Source organism: Andrographis paniculata, unplaced genomic scaffold (assembly GCF_009805555.1).
Source record: "Andrographis paniculata isolate CXL003 unplaced genomic scaffold, ASM980555v1 Contig60END, whole genome shotgun sequence".
Lineage (NCBI taxonomy): Eukaryota > Viridiplantae > Streptophyta > Magnoliopsida > Lamiales > Acanthaceae > Andrographis > Andrographis paniculata.
The window spans coordinates 5,431,347-5,441,142 of record NW_026137596.1 but is presented as its reverse complement, the minus strand read 5'-3'; the positions used below and the strand labels follow the sequence as shown (position 1 = coordinate 5,441,142).

At 34.8% G+C, this 9,796-nt stretch overlaps 1 protein-coding gene across 4 annotated transcripts; it reads right to left on the bottom strand.

Moving 5' to 3' along the window:
- Positions 1-523: 523 nt before the first annotated feature.
- LOC127259665 (BTB/POZ and MATH domain-containing protein 3) lies at positions 524-8,806 on the bottom strand. 4 transcript variants are annotated; one of them, XR_007840539.1, is made up of 5 exons: positions 8,202-8,806; positions 4,846-5,194; positions 3,865-4,123; positions 1,696-2,811; positions 904-1,046 (listed from the first exon to the last, which is right to left on the bottom strand). XR_007840539.1 is itself a non-coding variant. In XM_051287167.1 (4 exons), the coding sequence occupies exons 1-4, from the start codon at positions 8,591-8,593 to the stop codon at positions 814-816; spliced, it is 1,233 nt and encodes a 410-aa protein (XP_051143124.1). In that variant the 5' UTR covers positions 8,594-8,806; the 3' UTR covers positions 524-813. The 4 variants fall into 4 exon arrangements, 3 of the variants coding, with proteins under 3 accessions (XP_051143124.1, XP_051143125.1, XP_051143126.1); XM_051287167.1 differs by lacking the exon at positions 1,696-2,811 and having other exon boundaries at positions 524-1,046; XM_051287168.1 differs by lacking the exon at positions 1,696-2,811 and having other exon boundaries at positions 524-1,046; positions 4,987-5,194.
- Positions 8,807-9,796: the final 990 nt, after the last annotated feature.

Here is a 9,796-nt window from a genome sequence, read left to right as displayed (position 1 = left end):
TCAGCCCTCTCTCCACCCAAGCTCCCGCGCCCTATTGCAAATATTTTTATTCAAATATAACTTTTAAAATATTTAAATATATATTCTGAATTATTTTTAATAATATATATTAATTTTTAGTTTAAAATTACTAATAATACCCTTACATAAAAATAAAAAATAAAAATAATATTATAATTTACTATTAGTAACTAATTAAACATCAACTTAATATCTAGGAGATAATCGACCCCTACATACAACAGTGTATTATTCCCTTGGCGGTGTCCCTAATCAAATGTATAATTTGTTATGGGAGATAATACACCCAAATAAACAGTATGATTCAATCAATCAATCACGCTGCTTATTTTAAGCTTCTTTTAACAAGTCTGCAGAAGTGACTCAGACAAATTCACAATTATGCTTAATCGTGAAGAGTGTTTCTAAATCAAAACAGTGAATTAAATCTAAGTGAGTAAATTAATCAATAGACGATGCATGCAAGACAAGACAGACCTCCAAAGAATGCAGCACAGTGCTGTGAATGAAACTGAAACCATTTTATAGAAACGACACGATGCTGCTCTTGTGCTTGCAGCACTTCATTCATTCATTCAGTATTCAGGACAAGAACCAACAATCTATTTTTAACACTATGGAATTGGTAATGCGTACCAGAATGTGGAGGTGGAGCTGCCGGCCTGGCTTGGCTTGACAGATGAGATGTGACCAAAACTTATTTACCTTAAAAAGAGAGTCCTTTGATGGGACAAACCCAAATACAGACAGAGAGGATCACATTCTAGATATACACAGTCAAACCGAACCACATCAGACCCGCCTGCGCACCCGCCTACCATTACCATTACCATTAGGATCCATCAAGTTCGCTACACCACCATCTGCAGTGGCCAAATCTAGCCCGAAGATACTGCTGCCACTCCTTTTCTTACCAGATGAAACGTTCAATTTATCATCTACCGATGCAACTGTTTCCAGCAGCTCCGACAACAGCAGGGGGTACTTCTGTTCCAAGTCCCTGAAACCTTCTGACAGCATCACAGCTGAACACCAGAATAAGGCCATAAAATCAGCCTAGTCAAATTAATCCAATACACAACTATTTTAACGTATCTTCAATAATTTGAGCCGTTGTGTTGAGGATGATATCAATTCAAGAGATTTTAATAACTAAGTTAAATTGTTGAAATTTCCAGTTGAGTCACTTCATATGTCCAACTTTGAAAATGAAATAAAGGAACAGTATCCGAAAAGAAATAAAAACCAAAGACTACATGCATCTTACCAACCAGTCACTAAGCAACAGAAAAAGCTAAGATTTTTTGTAGATTTCCTAAAAATTGCACTAGTAAATGTATGCAAGCAAAAATATGAAAAATATATATAGTTTACAATTTATTGCATCAAAATATAGCAAACTAGTTGCATGTATGCAGTAGAAAACAAAGTAACTTGCAGAAATTAGTCATTTGTGTCAACCTACAAAAACTAGCTATATGGCCGGAATTTCTGATAAGTAAAAAACAAACAATAGTGGATTGTATATACATTCAACACAACATCTAGAATATCTAGAGAACCAAATACCATGCATTGACATGACATTTCAGCTCTATATAGAATTATGGTATAAGCCCATCAGTTTTTTCACATCAGGAAGTAAAATCTCATTAAAAGATCATGTTTGCTCACTCTGTTTCAGCGTTCTCTAGAACTTGGGACTACAGAGACCATATGTTTTTCCTATTCAAGGTAAACCAACTGCCACTCAAGTCCTCTACAACCCCCCTAGATCTTTCAATGTGGAGCCCAACTCCAATGCAGGGAGGTGATAAAACAAGCATTCTTGAATCACTAACCATCTCTTATAATTCCCAGACACTAAACGGACTCTGAATTCACAGCTCACATCAGAACTAACAATAGGAAAAGGAGAATGAAGCTCCTCAGAGAACCCATAACATTCATTGTAATATGAAAGAGATTCGCCCACCCAGAGAACAAGTACAGATAATCCAGAGGCTTCTTAACATATTCACAGCAGTTAACCAACTGCATAACATTTTTGTCAATAGTGCATCATCCTCCAACCAACACTGCCCCCCCCTAGTGTCGTCTTCCTGGTATCTGAGGTGAGATATGCTGCCTTCTTGATACTTCAAAAAAAAACCCAAAACTCTACCTCCATTTAAAGGAATTGACTCCATTAGGCATGTTGTCAGTGATTCCATTCAAAGCAATCAGATCCATTATGCATGTATCAGTGATTTAGGTACTAAGTGGAGGTGCCTCAGTAGTTGGTTTCCTTTCAACCATAAAATCATTAAAAGTATATCTACAGGGTGCAAAGTAAAACCAGAAACAAAAACTGAAGATACCAAATTTTTAATACACCCCTAGCCCTAGGCCTTCTCTCTGTGTAACTACGCAACTGTAACCATCTGTCCTCATCACTTCATTTGCAATTAGTCACATCTGCAGCCTGCCAGACCTCCACCAAATTATGCTGAAAACAGATCACACTAGCTTATCCATAGCACTCATCAATCACTCCTCAATTGCTTTGCCACAATCTCAGATGTAGCACTAACTAAACTTATTAGGCAAAATTTAAAGATGCTCTCCAGCCCTAGTCTGGAGGCTTCTCTATATGTAACTTTCTCCAATGCCCCATTTGCAATTAAAGTCACATGTGTGGATTGCTGGACCTCCAAAATATCATTCTGATACAGACAGACCCGCTAGCTTGCCCATAGAGCACATAAATTTATCCTCAACCACATTTGCCCACAATCATAAATGTTGCTCCTGCCAAATTTTAGGAAAAACTAGATAGAAATACTATTCACCTCCTTAGATATAAAGCCCGAAAACTAATTATACCATAATCACAGTAATAAACTTTTAGCATAAACAATACCATCAGTAAAAGGCGGCTGCATTTAGCCACCCAGGCAGTGTCAACCATTTTCTGTTTCAACCTTACTAATGTTGTTAAAGGTAAATGGTGAAACATGGCACAGATTTTTTTCAGCCACGAAAAACACAATGCAAATATTAGATTAAAATAAAAAATAAAAATTGTTACAATTCATAATTAACACAAAAAAATTCTACACAATTAGACAATTATACATTTCATAATAATAGCTTAAATTATAATCTAATTACCAGAATATTGAAAATAAAAACAGCAGAATTAAATTAGTCTAATAACATTAGAGTTCCAATTTAATAGTATAAAGTGTTCAAATCAGTTTCTAAAATCAAAGATCAAATTGTGGCTCTACAAAACTAGTGTTGGTTTGTTTGGTTTAATGGAAAGAATAAAAAAATAAAAATAAAATAAAAATTTCCAAAAAGGAAGAAAACAAATCTTATCCTTCCAGTTTTCTCTATTTATTTTATTAGGATATGCAACTTGGTACTTTGTATCAATGGCTCCTAACGGATAATATTGTTGATTCATTGTTTACATGGGCACAAAAGGAAAGATTACAAATGCATGCCATATATAATACTCACATAGTTCATTTGTAATTTATAAAATTTACTTTATTATCCAAATTCATCCTTACGGAGATTGGTTCAAAAGTTTTCGAAATAGAACATTCTTCACTAATCTATGTTATCTTTTATATGTGAATATTGTTTCCTGGATTGGTTCTTCACTGTGCTTTATGATTCAGGGAGTAACAATTAACTTCAGATCATAAATATAGAGAATTAGAAAGATAAAACATCCAATTGCAGATGGTATTTACTGAAATGAATCAAGAATATGCCAGCAGATTCAAAGCGTAAAACTAAATTGACATAACCTGAATAATTGCACCGCTCAGATCTACGGACTACACGCACCTCCCAAGTTTGTGGCTGCAAATTTTAGGCATATGGCCTTTAGTTGTGGAGAGTGATGTTGCTCTGCAAGGGAAAGAGTTGTTGCTACTGTTTCAGCGCTGACCTCTTCACATAGTTTTGCTTCACACAATTGTTTCAACCGTTCTAAACCAAAGCGATCAGCGGCAGCTAATAATTGCTGCATCATGATTGCAGAATCAGAGCCAATTGATTCATGGCGGTCGGGAAGTTCATCAGAATAAATAAATTGCAGCAATGCCTGCAATAAATTCAAGCACACATATCAATGGAGTTGTTACAGAAATAAGCACGAGAAGAGAAAAGATAAAAAAAAAATGATAAACACTTAGTATGTCTCCAATTATCATGTGGGTGGATACAATGAAATACCGACCACTTCTAAACAAATATATTCTTAGTTTTCGTGCAAATAACTGCAAAGAAAACCTTTCCTACTATTTCTTAAGATTCATGAAGACATTTTCTGGTTAATGATGTCAGCAGATTCATTAAACAGCACTCCCCAAATACCCAATTGTAGAAATTTTACTAATCATGAAGGTTAAGAATCAGATCATCACTCCCATGGAACTATCCGATACTCCAATTTAGATTTTACTCTGAAAATGGCAAAAACTAATATGGAAGTAACAAGAAAACATGCCAACAAAATTTTCTGTACGAAGTTAGAAAATTGGCTTTAAGGAGCTCACAAATCCATCGGCACCTCATGTTTACTTTGTAGGTCAACATACAAACTGTCCATTCAGTTTCGTAATTCATAACTAGGAATAAATCCAATATAGGATAATAAAAGTGTTGAGAATCTTCTGATATTATAAATTTCAGTGAGCCGTGTGAGAGCAAAGCAAGTTCCATTGGCGGACTGTGGTTTGGTCCCACTTTAGACATAGTATGTCTGTTAATTTTGTTTACTACCACATGAGAAGTTTTGTTTGCTTTGAGACACACAGATTCTACCTTGAAAATAAAAGGTTCAACATCCTCAAGTTCCACTTTATCACTGTTGGGGTTTCCAACAAGTTCAAAAAATTGGGCACTGAAAACCGGAGATCGAGCTGCAAGTATCAACTTATGAGCCTTGAATAATTCTTCCCCAACCTGGAATGTTATATCACATCCAATTTCAGCATCCAGCAAGTACTTCAGGCTTTGGCCAATATCAGATGGGGGTGTTGGGAGAATATATGACTTCGGACCCTCAACTCGGGTTCGGACAACTCCAACAGTGCAATGCATGGCAAGACTATCATCTTTCAAAAAATCAGATGATTCTAAAGATGACCTTCTGAAAAATCGTTTATATCCCCTGCAAAAAGTGATTTATTAGAAAATATAATAGCTATTCATCTTTAATATGCTAGGGTAAAATGTGATTAAAGGAGTTCAAGGGTGTGTTTGTTTGTGCTTTTGATCTTGTTCCTGTAGTACACAATCTACAATAAAAATGTTTTTTCTCCCTAAAAACACCATGTAGAACAAGGAAAAATAAAATAAAATCCAAAGCAACCCAAAATATCCAAACACACTATAAGTTACCGGCATTCTGAATGGAAACAAGATGAATAAATAAAAAACAATAAAATGATATCTCAATCGTCTAAGCAAAGAAAAATCAAACGGAAATCAACTATTTACCCAAAAGCCTCCAGACTACTTTCTTTCCACGATCAACAATGAAGTTTCAAACCCTAGCTATTTTTTATTAAGTAATACTACTAAACCTTACTAGAATTAAAATAAGTTCATCCAATAAGGGACAAACCCCATCCCAAATATAACCCAAGACATAGCAAAAGATAAGTTCATCTAAGGCATAGCAAAATAAACCTGTAAAACAAATTGAATAAAAGTGTAAAACTACAAACGGCAGGCTTAAACCCGTACCCATTGTCGATATTGAAGCAACAACAGAGACTCTTCTTCCTCTTTAATCTTAACCTCAAGTTCTTCTCAATCCAGCTTTTTATTAATTCCATCCCCTTTCGAATCGACCTTTGTCCCCAAGGTCAAGATACGAAACCGGAAATGAGCTACGCTTAGCCAAGTCGCCCATCGTTCAGTTGTCTTGTCCACTTAACCAAGGTTTCATGTTCCTTATGTTTGCCTTCCTCACGAGCTCCACCAACTTTCGGGTGATTGGGTTACAACATAAAGTTTGACCATCCGTCAGCATTACTTGGCTGCCCTTCCACTCAAATGACATACTCAGAACTTCTCAATATGTTCAGACCTCACCCAACATGACTAACCAAGCCATACCAAAAAAACAAAAAGAAAAATATCAACAACACCGAGGGAAAACACAAAACAATTAGTCGTTACCTTGCAATCCAGTAATTAGACCGTAACATCCCAGCATAATTCTTTAGTTCCTATCTCCATCCATCCCCTAACTGAACTACAAATCTTTCTGTTCGAGAGTCATAGAGTAGATACTAAGGAAAAAGATATAAGATTATAACTAGCACCACTATTGATTAATATTGCTACCTTCCTTCCTCGCACAACTCCGTACAGCCCATAATCCACAGGCTTGATAAGCCCTCAATAAAGAAAAATGCTAAAGTCCTCTCTTCTATCGATGGATCCACTTGTTCTTCCGTCTAATCTTCTTGCCTGGTAGGTACATGATAGCCTAACAATTTAAGGTCTAAGATCTCTTCCCCTCCCCTTCTTCAGCAATCATGAGCCACAATTGTTTGAGGGGGCATTCATGTCTTAGGTGTACGGTTTATTGCAATGAAAACACAGTCCCTTAGCTCGCAATTCAGCAATTCTTAGGGTGAGGCAGGTAAATCAAGTTCGGGATGTTGACTAGTGAGTTGCCTTCAATTGAGCCACGAAAGGGTGATCGGAAGGCTTGGAGGAATTTCTGATAGATCTATATGGTTAGCCCCTGTTGTTGAAACCCTAGTCATATTGCTTGGTCGAGGAATAAAGCTTGCTGGTGTCGGGCTGTTGAAATTTTGGTATGGGTGTCTCACATCCCACACTATTATCCACAATGTCTCTAGAGAAATCCATGACTATCTCTAAGTGCCCAGACCGAAGAAGGCGGAACAAGCTTTGAATCGAATCCTATAGACTTTTCATTAAGTAGCCTAGGTAGTGCGCATCCGCTAATCTCGGAACTTGATTAGCCAATTGAACAAATAAAGTCACATATTCATTCACCGATCCTTCCTATTTAATGTCGGCTAACTGTTTAAAAGAACTGCCCTTGAAACACGTGTTAAGTCTCGTCACCAACGTTTGTGAAATTTCATCCCATGTTAATCCTAACTTTCGAGAACACAACTAGGTTGACCAGTACAATGCAACCTTTTCTGTGGCCACCCTACCGTAGGCCACCCTCAATCCAAACTATAACCTAAGACATACCAACAGATAAATTCATCTAAGACATGAAAAAATAAACTAATAGAGCAAACAAATGAAAATCTAATCCCACGAACAGCAGTCTTAAATCTGTCCCTATCGTCGCTTTAGAAGCAACGGTCAAGACTCCTCTTCTCTCTAATCTTAACCTCACGATCTTCTCGATCTTAATCTCTATTTTATTCATAAGTCAAGTCTTCTCTAACAATTTCAACTAATTCAGGATTCATCCTACAACATCCTGAATCAAAAGGCAAAGAGCAAGTATTCCTGTATTGGGCAATTCAGAGAAACCGTAAGCAGAAATTTCACGACTCGCAGTTATTCCATGGAAAATTGATAAATAAACATATAAACCAATTTGCAATACATATACATGATGAAAAAATATTGGGAACAATCTTCCAGCAGACACTCATTTAATTGCATAAGACAACGGGTTTAGGACCTCAATCAAGCAGTTAATAATTTTAAAACTACCAGTATCTGCTACTATTATTGAAGCAACCCTTTTGAAGTTTAAATAACACTGAGAAAAACATTAAGTTTTCCAACAAATGGCAAACACTGCAATCCCATTGAGCGCATTCAAGGAGCAGAATTAAGTACAACGGCAGTGCTTCTTTAACTTTCCAACTACAAACGAGCTTGATTATAAAATGGACATACCACACCACAAACCGATCATATACAAGTTTCCAACCACAATCAGCTCAAACTGATCGAATAGATTTCCAGTTCCAAAACCAGTGCCATTTTTACCTCTACCCGATATAAAATTCAATAGTTGGGTCGCCCACAATTACACACAAGGGCTCAAAGAAATAAAAGTAAAGACCAATCAAATGACGGAGTCCTATTTTACACTTGGGACATACCAATCACTGAAACAATGCAAACAAAATGATGAAAAAATAAACAAACATTGGGGTTACCACATGCTTCCCCTGTATTTGAGGGTGTAAGGTCCACTCTCGAGCGCCCGATCGAAATGACTATGAATCTTGTGTTTCCCTTTTCCACTTTGATCCAAAAGCGTCAGCTCAAATAACGCCCTCACATCGGTACCCTCGCTCGCCAAAGCGATGAACACCGAGACATATAGAGAAGAATCCTCGGGGTTCTTCCCATCCGGATAAAAGTAAATCGCCCACTCATACCCTCCGATGCTGAAAGTGTCTGAAGAAATGTACTTTCCAGGGCCCATCCCCTTCGCCAGAGAGTAGCCACGGATGGTGAAGTTATGCGACCCATTCACCGTTTCACTCACCGATCTCGAGCTCGAGTCTAGAGCGTTATTTGGCTCGCTGCTGCAGTTCACAATCATTTCATTGATACCTACAGCAAACCCTAATTATTTCCAACGCCGCGTAAAATTTTGTTGAAGGGATTCCAAACGATGGCTTCCTAATGAAATGAAATTCACGCAAGAGTTTGGATTATTAGGGTCCGAAATTGGGGTAGAAAGGATTGAAATTGGGACAGGAAGACGAAGAAATGCAGAGGAGGATGGATTCGTGTGAGATTGGTTCTTTTCTTGATCACCAACATTTTAATTAAATATATATATATATATATTTATTTAGTTTAATTATTTATTTGAGAGGAAAAAAATACACCATATTTTGTTAATAGGCTTTATTCAACGAGTCATGTTAACTTGTCAAAATAAAGTTCGGCTATGTTTGGATTTAGAATTTAAATTTTAGGAAAGATTTTGAAGTTAGAAATTTATATTCATGTCGTGTGTTAGGTCGTGGGATTTTATTCCAAAATTACTGTTCATTTTTTTTTTTTAAAATATAAAATCAAATATTTATTTTCTATTTTTATATTATATTAAAAATCAATTTCACATTTAAAAATATCGCATCAATACTTATTTATATCACATCATACCATTATTTCTAATCAAAAATTTTACTATTTAAATTTTAATTCAAAATCCAAACTCCCAAACAAACACACATCTAGTATTATTTTATTATAAAGTAATAGATTTATGTGAGAATTTGAATAAATTAATATTTAAATATATACTTTTTACATATATATTGATATTTTTATTTGGGATACAATATTTACAATAATAATATTTAATTAATTAATATAATAAATTATAATATTATATTATTAATTTTTATGTAATTTATATTGTTAGTAATTTTAAAATAAAAATTGATATATGATTAAAAGAAATTTAGAATATTTATTTAAATATTTTAAAAATTTTATATTAATAAGATATATGTAATATAAATATCATTTTTTATACAATAAAATTTTATACAATACAAATAAAAAATATATATATATTTATTTATAATTAATATAAGCTAGTTTTATAAAAAAATAATATAAAATTTTAAATGTAGATAAAAATATTTATTTATTAAAAAGATTGTAAAATCAAGAAGGTTTTAAATGATTTTTCATGATGTAGGATGTTATATATAATAAAGTTAGTTAAATTTATTTATATTTGTTAAATATATTTTGAATTAGTCAATTACCAAATATAGAAATAAAT